This window comes from Erpetoichthys calabaricus, chromosome 16 (assembly GCF_900747795.2).
Source record: "Erpetoichthys calabaricus chromosome 16, fErpCal1.3, whole genome shotgun sequence".
Lineage (NCBI taxonomy): Eukaryota > Metazoa > Chordata > Cladistia > Polypteriformes > Polypteridae > Erpetoichthys > Erpetoichthys calabaricus.
The window spans coordinates 22,664,164-22,681,653 of NC_041409.2; the positions used below are offsets into that span (position 1 = coordinate 22,664,164).

Genomic DNA, 17,490 nt, shown 5'->3' on the forward strand with positions numbered 1-17,490 from the left:
AAACTCATCGACCTTTTCCAACTCTACTCGTTGCATCCTCACCATTCCACTGACCTCCCTCTCATTTACACACATGTATTCTGTCTTGTTCCTACTGACTTTCATTCCTCTCCTCTCTAGAGCATATCTCCACCTCTCCAGGGTCTCCTCAACCTGCTCCCTACTATAACTACAGATCACAATGTCATCAGCAAACATCATAGTCCACGGGGACTCCTGTCTAATCTCGTCTCTCAACCTGTCCATCACCATTGCAAATAAGAAAGGGCTCAGAGCTGATCCCTGATGTAATCCCACCTCCACCTTGAATGCATCCGTCACTCCTACCACAGACCTCACCACAGTCACACTTCCCTCGTACATATCCTGTGCAACTCTTACGTACTTCTCTGCCACTCCCGACTTCCTCATACAATACCACAGCTCCTCTCAAGGCACCCTGTCATATGCTTTCTCCAGTTCCACAAAGGCACAATGCAACTCCTTCTGGCCTTCTCTAAACTTCTCCATCAACATCCTCAGAGCAAACATTGCATCTGTGGTGCTCTTTCTTGGCATTAAACCACACTTCTGCTCACTAATCATCACCTCACTTCTTAACTGAGCTTCCACTACTCTTTCCCATAACTTCATGCTGTGGCTCATCAATTTTATCCCCCTGTAGTTACTACAGTCCTGCACATCCCCCTTATTCTTAAATTTCAGCACCAGTACACTTCTTCTCCACTCCTCAGGCATCCTCTCACTTTCCAAGATTCCATTAAACAATCTGATTAAAAACTCCATTGCCATCTCTCCTAAACACCTCCATACTTCCACAGGTATTTCATCTGCACCAGCAGCCTTTCCATTTTTTACCCTCTTCATAGCTGTCATTACTTCCTCCTTGCTTATCTGTTGCACTTCCTGATTTACTATTTCCACATCATCTAACCTCTTCTCTCTCTCGTTCTCTTCATTCATTAGCCTCTCAAAGTACTCTTTCCATCTGCTCAACACACTCTCCTCGCTTGTGAGTACGTTTCCATCTTTATCCTTTATCACCCTAACCTGCTGCACATCTTTCCCAGCTTGGTCCCTCTGTCTAGCCAATCGGTACAGTGTCCAACCTTTCATACAACTCATCATACGCCTTTTCTTTAGCCTTCGCCACCTCTCTCTTCACCTTGCGCCTTATCTCCTTGTACTCTTGTCTACTTTCTGTATCTCTCTGACGATCCCACTTCTTCTTTGCCATCCTCTTCCTCTGTATACTCTCCTGTACTTCCCCATTCCACCACCAGGTTTCCTTTTCCTCCTTCCTCTGTCCAGATGTCACGCCAAGCACCCTTCTTGCTGTCACCCTTACTACATCTGCTGTAGTTTCCCAGCTGTCTGGTAACACTTTACTACCACCCAGTGCCTGTCTCACCTTCTCCCTAAACTCAACCTTGCAGTCTTCCTTTTTCAAATTTCAGCATTTGATCCTTGGCTCTGCCCTTACTCTCTTCCTCTTCTTGATCTCCAACGTCATCCTACAGACCACCATCCTATGCTGCTTAAGTACACTTTCCCCTGCCACTACTTTCCAGTTTTCAATCTCCTTCAGATTGACTCTTATGAATAGGATGTAATCTAACTGTGTGCATCTTCCTACACTCTTGTACATAACCCTATGTTCCTCCCTCTTCTTAAAATACGTATTCACCACAGCCATGACCATACTTTTGGCAAAATCCACCATCCTCTGACCTTCTTCAGTCTTCTCCTTGACACCATACCTACCCATCACCTCCTCATCTCCTCTGTTCCCTTCACCAACATGCCCATTGAAATCTGCTCCAATCAGCACTTTCTGTCTCTTGGGTATACTGTTCATAACTTCATCCAACTCACTCCAAAAATCTTCTTTCTCCTCTATCGTACACCCAACTTGCAGGGCATATGCACTAACAACATTCAACATCACAACTCCAATTTCCAGCTTCATAATCATTACTCTGTCTGACACTCTTTTCACCTCCAGGACACTCTTGACATACTGTTCCTTCAGAATAACTCCTACCTCATTTCTCCTCCCATCCACACCATGATAGAACAATTTGAATCCTCCTCCGATCCACTTGGTCTTACTCCCCTTTCATTTAGTCTCTTGGACACACAATATATCAACCTTCCTTCTCTCCATCATATCTGCTAACTCTCTCCCCTTACCAGTCATACTGCCAACATTCAAAGTTCCTACCCTCAGTTCCACTCTCTTTACTTTCCTCCTCTCCTCCTGTCTCTGGACATGTCTCCCCCGAATTCTTCTCCTTCTTCTTCGGCCAACAGTAGCCCAATTTCCGCCAGCACCCTGTTGGCTAACAGTACTGGTGGCGGTATTAACCCGGGGCTCAACCGATCCGGTATGGAAATTTGTATTGTTGTCCGCATATTGATTTGGCAAAATTTTACACTGGATGCCCTTCCTGACGTAACCCTCCCCATTTATCCGGGCTTGGGACTGACACAAAGAACCACACTGGTATGTGCATCCCCTGTGGCTGGGTTACACTCTTAAAAACTTCTGATTCCTTCATGGTATTTTACTTCATTTTGTGGTTCCTCCTAAAACCATTGACTGACAAAATAACAGTTCATTCTGTCAAGGGTTTCTTTGCCTATGAAGTATGAAGTTGGTTCTTTTTACTTGGAAAAGGTTCCTAATATGTTGACAAAACAGAAACATTTAATATGTAGTAGGCTACATAGGAGGACACAAAAACCTGAACTTAGCCTGTGTGACTGTATGTACTGAGAGTTCTTTTAAAATCAGCAACCCTTTGGTATTTCACAAATTTGTTGTCATCTGTTTGTGGTCATTTGATAGAACCTTTTCTTTCTGATACCTTCATGTGGATGGCTCTTTTGGGAGCCAGAAATGGTTCCTCTATGGTATCACATTGAAGGACAGCTTCAATGCCTTTATTTTTAAGAGTGTAAAATGTTCATATTCTACAATAGTTGCAGTTAATCTTTCTGAGCCAATATAAAAAACCCTTCATATTAGGTTCTCTCCCTTGGAGCACTGTCCAAATTTGCATCAACAAAATAGTGGCCAATTATCAGAAACATAACAGCTAAATACAAACACAAAACATGCCAGGTGTGATCATGGAGAACAAGAAAACAAAATTGCAAAAAATCTTTATATTAAATCTTGTAGATCTAATCCTGGTCATTCATAGATATTTAAAAAAATTCTTTAGAATAATGAAAACATAGAAAATGGTAGGCTATATGTGATCAAGCACAGGCTGAACTGACTTGGCTGTAAATAGACACCTAGCGAGAAAGGAGCTATAAATGTAGGCAGTGAGATGCGTATGGTTTTAATGCAGAACAGCAATTTTGACAATTTTAGAACATCGAGAGGGATGTTTGATTACTTATATTAACTACTGTCTGCAAGAGTCTCTCAGATGCACACCCACTTGAGGCACACCATTTTATTTAGAAAATGCACACCAATTTTACTGTACTGATTGGTGATAAGTCAGCCACCTTGCTTTCTTTCTTTCTAATTTCCACTCTAATTCAGTACTATCATCACCTGAATGTTAAATGCAGAGACTTGATAGACTGAAGTAAAATTACCTGGACAACTCTGATTTAAGCATTCAAACACTGGTCACATTTAAGTCAAATTGTCTGCGAGTCTCCTTATGTGTAAATGTTGTGTTTGTTATGGACAACTCATGACTAACACAGAAATCCAATAACAACTCACCGTTCTGGTTCATCAGCAGTGTGTCTGTCTGCGGAGAGAGTGTCGACCTTGTCGAGAGGTTTACTTACCTGAGCAGAGACATTCATGTTGTTGGTGACTCTTCCTATGAAGTCAGTAGATGGATTGGGAGAGCATGGAGAGTCATGAGATATGCTGGAAAGGGGGGTGTGGTGTTCCCAATATCAATGCAATAGGGCGAAGGTCCAAGTCTTTAGAGTCCTGGTGCTTCCTGTTTTGCTATATGGTTGCAAGACATGGACGCTATCCAGTGACCTGAGATGAAGACTGCACTTTGATGTTTTGTCAAATGAGTGGTTGCTCATAGAGTCCCAAATGAGGCACATTACTTGCATTGTGAGGGAGTGTCACTTACGGCACTATGGCTTTGTGGCGTGATTCCCCAAGGGTGATCCGTCTTCCAGGATCCTCACTATTGAGGACCCCAGCAGTTAAACCAGGCCAAGGGGACACGACACTTAACACCTGGCTGTGGTCAATAGATGATCATTTCTGGAAGGTGGTACAGGACCGCGTGTCTGCATGGGGGGGTTGTCAACCAGGATCCTGAATTGTTTCGTCATGGGATGGGTGCAGCAACACACTATACTAGTGCATGCTCCCCAACCTGACCAGACCTGTTCTGGTTCAGATCTGGCAGGCTGTTTCTCACAATCCTGCTCCTCCAAGTTTCTCGATCATTTTCAACATGAGCATTGAAGTCACCCAGTAAGACTACCAAGTCAGTATGAAGCTCCTTTTAAAGTACCTCACCCACCTTCTCTAAGAAGGCTGAATGTTCCAGAAAAGCTGTTCGGTGCTTTTCCACAACCAACAGTCAGAGTTTTCCCTCTTTGTTACTTACAGCCACATTGAGACAACCCACTGGTCCTCTGGAGTAAACTCCAATTGCACATCTCTCAGCTGGGTGCTTGTGAGTATCCCCACACTTGTCTAAAGCATCTCTGTAGCAGAGAATCCAACCCTGATCAAGATGTTTAGTTCCAAAACCCACACTATGTGTGGAGGTGATGCCAACTATATTTAGCTGGTACTTTTCTACCTCCCACACTAGCTCAGGTTCCCTCCACATCAGAGAGGTAATGCTCCAAGTTCCCAAAGTCAGTCTCCAATGTCAGGGTGTAGCCCATCTAGATCTTTTATACGTACTTTCTGCCACTAAATGGCATTGTACCTGACCCTCACCCTTCATCTGGCAGATGATGAGCCCACAAGATGACTCTCTTTCAGCTTGAGCCAGATCAGATTATGTGGGTTGCCCAACCACCAGGCACTTGCTAGTGACCACTAATCCCAGGCCGGATTGCATCGGTGGGTCCTGGTAACCCCATTCTGGGCAGTGTAAACTGTCTTCTACTTTGTACCCTCATGAGGATCGTTGTGAACCTTTCTTTTTCTAACTTTTCAGTTCAAAACTGTTCACCAAGGGAGTCCTTGCCGGGAGCTCAAAGTACAATAGTGTAAGTGTACCTGATTCCAGAGCACCTTATGCTGAAAGGTAATGCTTGACCGTGTTGTTGTGTCACCTGACATAAGGCATGATGTTTTGGACACTCAGGTGAAGACAGAGATGAGCTGCCAACTGATCACCACTAAGTTGGATTTTAAGAGAGAGGCATAGGCCAGGGAAGCCCAGATAAGCAGTTAGGGTGTTCTGGGAAGTCTTGCTGAGGCATCTCAGCTCTTACCTCTGAAAGAAAGTCTACCATGTGCAGAGTGACACTGAGTCCAAATGGACCCTGTTCCAGACCTGAGTTGTGGAAGTGGCTGCTAAAAGCTTCGATCTTAAGGTGGTTAGGGTATCTCATGGCAGAAACCCTAAAACCTGATGGTGGACACCAGAGATGAGGTGAGACCAAAGAAGGTGGCCTTTGGGGAAATGCTCTCTGGAGAATTGGAGAGGTGCCAATAGGCTAAGAGGACTGCTACAAAAGCTTGAGTAAGGGAAAAGGACTATTAGATGGCCTTGAGGCTGTTCTGGGAAATTGTTCAACACCTCAAAACAGGAAGGTTTGACTTTGCCCAGACTGGATTAAGCAGGGATGGAGAGATGCTGTCCTTTCCTGGGAAAAGGTACGAGTGATGGAAGGAACATTTTGAGGAACTCCTCAGCCTGGTGGAGATGCCGTCCAATCAGGAGACAGAATCGGGCACAGTGAGGAGATTCCTATCATTATTATCTCAGTCACTAAGGTGATAAGGCTGCTGGGGTGGATGAGATCCGAGCAGAGATGTTGAAAGTGCTGCACATTGTTGGGACAGCTTGGTTAATGAGTCTATTTATTGTCACATGGAAGGTGGGTAAAGTATCCTTAAATTGGCAGACTGGCGTGGTGCTTCCCATATTTAAGAAACATGTTTTGAAATATGTGTACAATCTTAAGATGCACATAAATGCTCGATAACACTCTTGGCCTGAACAATTGATGTATTCTGGAAGTTTTAAGACTTTTCATGTTTGTACCCATGTCTCTGTAAACCGATTTTAAACCGTGACAAAAGACATGTTTTTTAATTTATTAACAAAAGCTTACTTTAGGGCATGAGAGCATGTGATTAATTAATATGTAGTATGATTGTGAACAAATAACATTGACTTGAAAAAATACCAAATGTGTCTTTTAATGGCTCTTATCTTCATATTAGCAGAGATCCAAATCTCAGCCTTACAATCATTACAAAATCTCATACAATGCCATCCAGAACAAGAGTAGGGAATTTATTGAAATGTCAAGGAAACGCTGTTGATATGTCAAAACAATTGACTTATAGGAAATAAGTAAATAAACAGGTAGATTAGGTTTGAGAAGAATGTCAGGAGCTTTTTCATTTAGTTTACATCTAGCGTAACAAATTGTCTGCTTCATGTTGTCTTTTCTCTTTGAGAGATGGACACTTTAACCAGGTTTACTCTACCAGGGACATTGTTAACATTTCTTCTTTTACTCAAGTAAAATTAAAAATAAACTAGCTTCTGAAGAAAAAGCAACTGCATTTGGTTGTTTTGACAGGATTTTTCTTCTCTTTTTTCAGGTGGATATACTGTTTTGCAAGCTCCACCTCAGCCTGTTATTGAGGGAGATGCTCTCATGTTGAAATGTCATTATTATTGGACATGGAAATATCATACTTCTTTTTACAAGGACAATGCACTATTTTCATCCTTAACAAATGAAAATCCAACCATCAACAATGTGTCCAAAAGTAATGAAGGGACATACAAATGCCAAATTAATGGATATGATTCTCCAGAGTTGATGGTATCAGTGAGACGTGAGTTTTGTTTAATTTCAGGCATAAATGGATATTTTTCTATATGCCCTTCTCATAATTTATCTATATTCATTTCAAAATATGGTCTTCCCAGGATGCTGTATCCACACCCAACTCAATTATTGTCTTCCACTACTAAATTAGATAGGGGACTAGAACCCTGGATTGAGTAGGAGTTTCAGAAAGACTTAATAGTTTGTTTTTTATTTTATTTCTTTGGCTCCCATCCAGCTGACCAACTTATCAGGTAGCAAAGTAGTGAATTGAGTTAAGGAATCAAGTACTTGTAGGAAAAAAAATAAAGACCAGGATTTGAAAAATTCTTTTAGGAACATACAGAATCAAGGTGCCATGGTTTGTGGCATGCAATGGTATTTTTTTTCAACTGCTCCTTGCTTCTTTTTAATTTAAATTTAGGGTTTTGCAGACCAAGGAATCATGGTTATATGCTCAATAGTGCCAAAACACGTAAATTACGGAAGCTCAATAGTCCCAAAACACGTAAATTATGGAAGCTCAATAGTCCCAAAACACGTAATTTATGGAAGCTCAATAGTCCCAAAACACGTAAGTTTTGGACAGTTCCAAAAATGCCCACTAGAGAGGGAAACATTCATCCATCCATCCATCCATTATCCAACCCGCTATATCCTAACTACAGGGTCACGGGGGTCTGCTGGAGCCAATCCCAGCCAACACAGGGCGCAAGGCAGGAAACAAACCCCTGGGCAGGGCGCCAGCCCACCGCAGAATCCAGTAATACATAAAGCAAAAGTAAATCTCAAAGCACAAGAACTCCCCACTCCCAAGCCCAGGTGAATGAACCACAATGGAGCTGTGGGCCTTTAAAAGTCTAAGGCCTTACCCTTGTGGTGATAAACAGTTGGTCCAGCCCCCTGGGGGACCACCCTCAAAACAAACAGAACCTGACGTAGGCAAAAAGAAGTACATAGAACAACACAAGTTTAACAGAAATAAAAGTAATACAAACAAATGAATCAAAAATAAACAAAGAAGACATAAAACAAGGATCTGAAACCCAGCCGGAGAAGAATCCTGGCTGAAATGTGACAATCATCTGGTTTCATTTTAATTTTCCCTTCAAGTTGTTTTTTAATGATGTTGAAAATAAAGAAAATTCTAATGTGATGTTATGTTGTTTGTCTTGTCATCTTGAGAGTTTGTTGTTGACAGTTGCTATGTTATTGTTATGTGAGGTTAACCAGAAGTGAGTTGCATGTGACACCAGGAGGTCAGAGTGGTAAAGGTCAGTGTCATGCACTTCCTGGTTATCCAAGACTGCGGATAAGCCCTAAAAATCTTAGCGGTCCTCCTCAATTTATAATTTTGCATTCCTATGTTACTATCTTGTTTTTTGTTGTTGCCCGTCTTGCAGTTTGGCTCTGGTTACATGTGACTTTTTCTGGCCTTTGAATATTCCCTAATGTTTCCTGAAAAAAAAAAGATTTTTAGTTGACATTGTGAGATTGTCTTTTTGATTTTCGATTGCCTGGTTATGGCCTTGGCTTGCTTTTCACTGTCTGATTTACCTCTCCATTCTAAAACCAATTAAAATCTGCTGCCCCATGTGTGCAGTTCCAACATTGGGAACAGGGTAAGGTGGAGGACATAATTAGAAAACATGATTGGATAACCAAAAATACAATGCCAAATCCAAGTCAAAAATCACAGCAAGGAGTCCTAAACATGTCTTGTTGTCTTGCCCTGTCTAAATTGCTAAGCAAAAGTCTGATTATTAAAGTTTGATACAAAGCTTGAACATTAAGAATAGGACTATTTTAAATGTCTTTTAACACATATTCCAATAAATACATTAAAGAAAGTGGGGACAATACAAGAATAATGAAGATTGGCTGGGGAAATTAAATGAGTGGCCACAATGATAATACTGTTGGTAATGAAAAAAAAATCCAATGGTGAAGACACTCGGCATGTAAGGAATGAAGATCAGGGTCCCCACTCCTCTCTTCTATTAATTCTACAAGTGTCAAACCAAAATTCATAACAGCAGATGTTATTCCCTTTTATCCCGCTGTCTCACTCTAGGGTTGACTACAGTTTTTCATGTATTTTGTTTTCTGTAGGTATTTGTTTGGTGGTGTGAGCTGCTAGTGTATTTTTTTGTTAGTAACCGCTATCCAGTTCCATTCAGTCATCCGAGTGGAATTCGAGTGGCTATTTTATGTTGGTCTGTTTGTTCAATAGTGTAGCGGTTTCAGGCTTGTTTTATATTACCCCTTATCCAGAGTGTCTATTTCAAGTTTAATTTCATGTTTAAATTCACGGTCACAGGTGCAGAGTGAAAACAACTGACAACAACTCAACCGTCTGAGCTTGACTGCACAGTCCAGTGTTTGACAGCTAACTGGCAGCAGCAACATCTCATTTGTCTGTGAAGCCAGTCAGTCTCTAATGCCCATGACAGTGGATCTTACACCACTCAGAAAGAAGCCTGTCAGCCTACTGGTGTCGGACTCCTTTTTAGTTGTTTTGTGCAGCTAGCCATGATTCCGGTTTGAGATTAATGTGTACGGTCTGCATCACCTTTCTGAATTCATTACAGAAACCTTTTTGTATGTTCAGTTTGAACCTTTTGCTTCTCCTTGGCCTTGAGTTTAGTTTTTCACATATTGTGTATAATTTTGGGTGCATCCCCTGATAAGTCTTTGACAACAGTGTTGTACTATTATTACAAATCTGAAGGGACCAAAGTGTTCCATTCAATTTTACTACAATGCATATAAAGTTCTGACAAGACAAACTGGCTTGCAGAATGTTTTTGTCTTGGTAGAGTAATATATATTGCTCTACTTTCCCCTATTATATTATTAATATGTAGCCTTTGTCAGAATGCCTAATCTCACAGACTTACCACTGTTTATAAGGTATTATTATATACTAGACATTAAGCCCGTTACAATAACGGGCGCTAGAACAGTAGTCCATAAACATTAGTAGGAACAGTCTATATTAAATGGCAAGGGATCTTTTACCTCATTAAATTTTTTCCGTAAAATGTCTGTAATTTTCTCTGACAGTAATACTGGCTTTGCTGTCCGTAATATGCATTTACTTTTCTGTCACAACATTGGGCAATCAGTAGATTCTTCCCAACTGCTGATGTAATGTGCACAAAAATAAATCCACTTTTAAAAGTCATCATATTGTAATATCATGAAAATTCGTTTATTTAGGAAAACCCCTTCAACGACTGACACTTTACACTTTACCGGGCCAAGCTTCTTAATCGCAAATCTGACATCCTCAGAGTGAACACTTGCACAACAACAAACACTAATCCTACCTCTTTGGGGAAGCTGGTCTCCGCATCTCAGTGCCCGATTGGATTTTTCGTGTTTTATGTTTTAGGTCTTACCTCATTTACCGAAATCCAATTGGATCGGCCACGCGATATTTTATAGGTCATGCCCTCTCTGTCTTGTGTGACGCGTCAGGCGGCCTTTGAAGCATCTGCTTTGAAAGCGTCACGCCGTGCCCCACGCATGCGCACTTCACCAGAAGACACACACACACGGACACTAGACGCACACAGGGGTTTTATTAAAGAAGATAACTTATCCCCACCTTCCCTTCTATATCTATAACCTTAGGCAATTAGATGTAGTAAAAAGACAAGCAGAACTTAAGTTACACATAAAATAATGTATTATTGATAATATTCATAAATAATAACAAAATGCAAAGTATATTTGAATATTGGCAACCATACAACCTGATTAAATGGTGATATGTAGTTCAGGCGGCACACAGACTTGTAGTTACTTAAATGTCTCTAGTTAAGGCATCATTGGTGCTCAGCTTTCAGCCACATGTCTGTTCAAAATGGCTGCTGAGCTGTGCTCTTCATTGTGTTGTCTTCATCATCACAGGTTAGCAAGAGAGATGCTTTTTCAGATGTTGGTTAGTAAGAGAGAGATACTTCTACATCATCACAGGTTAGCAAGAGAGAGATTGTGAGGTTAAACACGCACATTTATAGATGTTCTGTCCAACCCCTGCAGCCAATAGGACATCATGGTACTTTAAGGCCTCTGAGACAAGCCAATTCCAAACAGCCATATCTCAGACCAATGGGGGAATAGAACATCTTAACACCGGCCCCCAAACCATATGTTAAAGTACAACTTAGCCTACTTGTGGAGGTAGAAATGACTTTAGCAAAGAAACACTGCCAAACTGGTGCAAGACACATCCCCCAAATCCTGACGTAAAATTCAAACAGACCCATTCCTAAGGGGTTGGGGGACACTAAATTACATTGCTTTGCCTAATTTACAAATAAGGACATACAAAATATTTATCAAGTTATATGTAAAATGTCACATCACAACACAGACAATGCATGTTATTAATCAAATTATTGTTCTGTCAGCACTGATTCTTTATCAAAAGTTACAACAATACCCTGCAAGACACAATCACTCTTAAAGTTTGATATTTGCTATGAATCTATAAAAGCCTGATCAGGTCATTGGTATCTTTGTGAATCCTTGCCTGCCGACTACACCACCATGACACACCACATTGTAAGCACCAAATCACTTAGTGTTGTGTCAAAGTACATAAAAAGATCATACATCTCACATTTTAGAAACTTATTTCAAATCAGCTTATTTACTCATCAGTCTCTTACCGCTGCATATTCTTTATTTTTCAGGGCTCTTCTCCAGAGTGTCTTTAAAAGCATCCCCTGCACTCACAGTGCAAGTGGGTCAGATTTTAAACTTGACTTGTGAGGCTTTAGTGAATAAAAAGGAGCGAGTGAAGCTGATGTATACATTCATGAAAGACAACGTAACTTTAACAAGCAGTGACTCGGCTGTCCACAGCATAATAACTGCTAACCAGAGCCACACTGGAGCCTATAGGTGTATTGCACGGTCAGTCACAGGAGTGATGAAGGAGAGTGAATCAATTATCATCGTCGTAGAAGGTAAGAGAAATTTTATACTTCCTCTAAAATTAACAAGCCTAACATTCTGTTCTAACAAACATTTTCTTTTCCAACTTTTGAACAAATATCAGTCTTGACTCACATTATGATTTGGGTGATTAAAACACTAGAAAGTATGTTCACAAATTCTTATGACTTGTTTTGTGACAAATTTCAGCTTACCTATATTTTGAAGGTTAAATAAATTTGCCGCTATGATAAAATGTTTCATGACAGGTACCCTCTGTACTTCCAGAAACAGCAGAGCTGGTGATGTCTTTGGCACACAACACTCGAACAGTAAACTATAAGCAGAATACTGAAAGACCTCATTTCTAAAACATAATTAAACACTAGGGAGCTTTGCCCCCTGCTCGCTTCACTCGGCAGCCCCCCTGCCTGTGCTATGTGCCAGCAACTTCAGGTCTCTTCCGCGCGCGTATGTGGATTTCACTTTCACCAAACAACAAAACTTTTAATTCTCATGGATACGCCTCTTCATTGGGAAGAAACAATACTTATCCCTGATGGCAACATGAATTAGACGATCTACAAGTCTCCAGCTTAAAGTTTAAAGCCAAACAATATCTACATACTTCTGTCATATCACCTATGTCCATATATTCAATCTCTTTTCGCTTTTACCTTTTCATCAATATTGCATTGAATTTTAATTTCGTGTTTGGAATTACATCGTGACAACACAACGTATAATTGCCCTTGAGTGAATATCGTTTCTTTCTCTCTAGATGAACTGTGTCTGACAATAGCATTCACACAAATGAGAAATGATTGAACCGTGTGCGTGGTTGCAAATGTTTTAGATGTGGGCAGGACTTTTCCAAATCTCTGTGCATAAAGTCTTGTCTTACGGGGCTTGAAATTTTCTCTTGCAGGATTTCACTTTCACCAAACAACAAATCTTTTAATTCTCGCGGATACGCCTCTTCATTGGGAAGAAGCATTACTTTTCCCTGATGGCAGCACAAATTAGACGATCTACAAGTCTCAGACTTAAAGTTTAAATCTGAACAATATATTTGATCTCTTTTCGCTGTTCCGTTATTTCACCAAGTAATAATTTCCATTTGTTTGCGCTAATGCGATCTTTAATATCCTTTTTTATTGAGACTTTCGAATTTTCGTTCTTCCATTATCTGCAACCTGCTCTGCATGTGTACCGCGCCAATGTTTTTGAATTCTTTACAACGTTCTACTTTGTCATCTACTCTTTGTCTTTTATTTGCGGCCCTGGACGTTGTTAAATCTCTTAGCACAAAGTCTCGTCTCGCAGGACGTGAAAGTGTCTCTCTGAGAAAATCACGTCTCGTCTCTCTTCCCAAGATATTTTTATTATAATAGAGAGTTAACAATGCAAAAAAACATAACTATTGATAAATTATTTATTGCTGTGGTTTGTACACAAACATACATAAGCTGATACACAGTGAAAAGGGTGGGGACAGCTGACAAAAGCACTTACTGATCAGGTGGCATGTTCACTGCCGCAGGCCTAAGCACTTACAGATGGAGTGAAGTCAGCTGCATGTGCAGCAGGGAGATTTCTAGAGTTACTTTATAGAGCGTTAGGCACCCTACAGGACAAACAGGAATGCCACAATTAGCAGCAGTCCAGCATTTTCTGCAGTAGGTAGGTAAACAAGGAGAGATGTGTTGGGGGAAGCTGATATCCTGGATCTGAGGTTCAGGAGAAACTGTCCAGCTGGAGGAAGTTAGGAAAGACTGCATGATGCAAAGAGGTAAGAACCAGTTTGGACTAAATTTAGGATGAACATTTCCAAACTTAAAATATAGGCTATATGGTGTAATGGTGTATCAGGAAAAGGGACTGTAATGAGGAGGGGGCGCAATCCCACAACCAGTAGTACAAGGACTACAGTTCCCATCAGGCAGCAATGAGAAGACACTGGTATAATCACACAAAAAGACGTGTGCTGGCCAAAGCAAGATCTCATCTTAAGACCACAGGTATTGTGTTTTCTTCTCAACTAATTTAGATAACAAGTTTAATGTCTTGTTGAATTACAGCTTTTTTTAATATCACTTTATTTGGTTGACACCTTTAACTAAGGCGACTTACAACATTTAAGATACAATTGGTTACATTTCTTCTGTTTTTCCATTTGGAGCTGAGGTGAGGTGACTTGCTCATGGTCACACAATGTCAGAGGTGGGCTTTGAACCCAAAACTTCAAGGTTTGAAGTCCAATGCTTTAACCACTGCACCACACATATATAGTGTAACCACAAGGGGGTGTCAGAGAGCCCCAAACCACTGACACAGTAAAGCCCCACACGTTGATAGGGTAAAATAAAGGATTTTTATTTCATTCCCAGGCATCTCTTCACAATCCTCCCAATAATAAGCCACAATTATACAATAAATGAACACAATAAACTCTCCCCTCTACCTCTGTTGAATTTTGCCCGATGCGTCCCGACTCTGACTTGTTCATGTGTGGCAGCGGGTTTCCTTTATTCTTGGGAATGGTTCTGGGGCCATGCCACGTCTTCTGGGAATCATTTCCAGGCCATAATGAACAGGCCCTGACAGCGCCCTCTATCGATCCCAAGAAACCCCCCGCAGAGCTACACTTCCAGACTCCATCTCCCTAGCACCCCTGCAAGCGTCCCGACTAGGTTCCCATACAAAGACCACTGCCATCTAGTGCATGGGGGATGGAGTCAATCCCAAGTTACGGCTTCCTCTGAACATCCATTATTTTATACCGACTGGACACAGAGTTATCTTTCCGCCCAGCTGGCCAGTCCGTCCATCATTCCTCTCGGGCATCCAGTATGGTCATTGTTGTCCCACAACAGGTTTTGTCTTGTATGTCATTTTGTCTCATTGTGGGTTGTGCTTAGCCATACTGAATTTCCAAAAGACAGTTTTTCACCATTTTCAAACCCTTATGTGAGAAATTTGCAGGTTAAAAAGGGGTTTACAATGTTTCCAAACCCTTAAGGAGCAATGTTGCTTTCTTTCAACCCCCCCAAAAATTACTCTAAAACTCCAAAACACACTTTTTAATGTTATTTAATTTCATTGTTGCAAAAATCACATGTAAAATAAAACTCTGGAATCCCTTTACACCAACATCCACTAACAGGTCCTTGCCTTCCATTCCTTCTCATCCATTCATTTTCCAACCCGCTGAATCCGAACACAGGGTCATGGGAGTCTGCTGGAGCCAATCCCAGCCAACACAGGGCACAAGGCAGGAACCAATCCCGGGCAGGGTGCCAACCCACCGCAGGACACACACAAACACACCAAGCACACACTAGGGCCAATTTAGAATCACCAATCCACCTAACCTGCATGTCTTCGGACTGTGGGAGGAAACCAGAGAGCCCGGAGGAAACCCACGCAGACACGGGGACAACATGCAAACTCCACGCAGGGAGGACCCGGGAAGCTAACCCAGGTCCCCAGATCTCCCAACTGCGAGGCAGCAGCGCTACCCACTGCGCCACCGTGCCACCCATTCATTCTCATTACACTCACAAATCAGCGGCTGGTATTTGCAGAGTTTCCTCTCAAAGGACTCTTCTATATGGGACCATCAGCACCAGTGTAATGATGGCTCTAGCTGTGTAACTATTGTGGCACAAATGAACATATTAGCAGACCCAAAGTTTGACATCATGAAACGTTTCTGTTGCAGTTTGGTTTCTTTCCTAACTGTTTCTGACCTTATTCAGTGTGGTATAAACTTTCATTCCTTTGCTTATTAGGGCTTTTCAAAGGTGCAGAATCTATACTTATTACTGTCATTTTGTTTGAAATAAGATTTAATAATGTCGTAATTTTGTATAGTTTTACTATACTATATTTATTATTAGCATCACCATTTTGGGACTATTTGTTTGCAGTTGCCATGACATGGTTACCTAAAGATGACAAGATTTATAGATAAAAACACTGTTTTGGTGTGCAGGTTGCTCTGTGTTTTGAATTCCATTTAAAGTTTGCTCTTTGAACTTTAGTCTATGATTTTTGTATTCTACGATTTCCTAGTCCATCCCCAATTAAGTCATCTCTTGCCTCTCGCAGGCACATATCTTCTGACTACCAACTACCCTCATCCCAAGTCACAGTGACCTTTGAGATATTCAGAGTTATCATAAAAGGTTTACACTGTTCCTGCAAATTGTGAGCTTGAATTATAATACTGTAAGACATTTTAAACTCTAATATTTGTAAGTTTCCTTCCTCTGTTCCCAGGTTCCGGTATGATGATTGCTATGGTTGCTGTTTTCTGCTCAGTATTTATTATACTCCTGGTCATTTTAATTGTTACATTTTATTACATTTCCAAGAAAAAAGGTAAGCAAGAGTCACAAAATACTGTCCATATTGTACAATTCCTAAATGGGAAAGTACAGATATTCTTGCTATTAAAAAAATAAGGCAATTTATTGATTGTGTAATGAATAGTGATAAATCTTACCTGGTTGGAATCTATGAAAATAAAAGTAAGAGAAGCACTGATTCATAATGCTGACATGACTGTCCCAAGGAATAAAAGTGGAATTTTAGACATATTTGATTAACTACAAATCTCAGCATTCACAACACTTACAGATCTTGGCTGGGGGGCCTTAAATGTGAGGTCTGTGTGACCTGCAGGTGGGCTTTTCTAAATCAACCAGGCACTTGATGAGTAACGTACGATCATCTGCTATTTTAACGAAAGTTAGTTTCTGCCATACATCTGTTGTTGGAGACAAGAGCTCATTAACACTGTAATACTGATCAAGATAGCATATAAAGTTATACTACTAATAATAATTTACATTTATATAGTGCTTTTCTCACCACTCAAAGCGCTTTCACACAAGGATGACCCAAACCCATGATCTCCTTACTGCGAGGCAGCACCACTGCGCCACCTAAATAGTGGAAGGATAGGCTAATCTTGAGCAACTGCTGACAGTTTCATTATAATCTATTTCTAATAGACAAATTGTTTAAAGGATAGTGCTCTTATAAATGTTTAATTCTGTTTAAGATCAATATCGCTAGTAGTACAATGAGGAGAGCAGGAGTCTATAAAGTACTGACATGTCATATTAATCCCTGCCCTTTTTTTAGGTTTGCTGTGTTTTCAAGATAAAACAAGGTAAGTCAGAGTGGTGAAGTACTTTTTAATGAAATGATTATCATAATAAAAAAGTCCAATGCTGTCAGTCTTTGCAAGAGAGCAATGCTTGGTGAGAGGAGTATTTGCTTACATTTGTTGAACAATGTTTATTACTTGAAGTTACATTATTTAGTGACAAAGAGTTCAATAGTACTAGAAAGATAGCAGCCTCCAAACTTACCTCTAGGGATGACAGTTCATGTATAAGAACAAGAGTATGGAAGATCTCTCTGTACATTTTCCAAACCTACTTAATCCAATTTTGGCCAAAGTCCATCTTGGTGCCATGAAGAAGAAATGAA

General features: G+C 40.7%; 1 protein-coding gene across 1 annotated transcript in view; it reads left to right on the forward strand.

The window, feature by feature from the left end:
• LOC114667092 (Fc receptor-like protein 5) overlaps window positions 1-17,490 on the forward strand; it is a 56,945-nt gene that overhangs the window by 28,771 nt on the left and 10,684 nt on the right. The window contains exons 9-12 of the mRNA XM_028822226.2: window positions 6,803-7,042; window positions 11,742-12,017; window positions 16,270-16,371; window positions 17,140-17,167. Coding sequence (XP_028678059.2) covers window positions 6,803-7,042; window positions 11,742-12,017; window positions 16,270-16,371; window positions 17,140-17,167 — 646 coding nt within the window. The remainder of the gene's footprint in view (window positions 1-6,802; window positions 7,043-11,741; window positions 12,018-16,269; window positions 16,372-17,139; window positions 17,168-17,490) is intronic.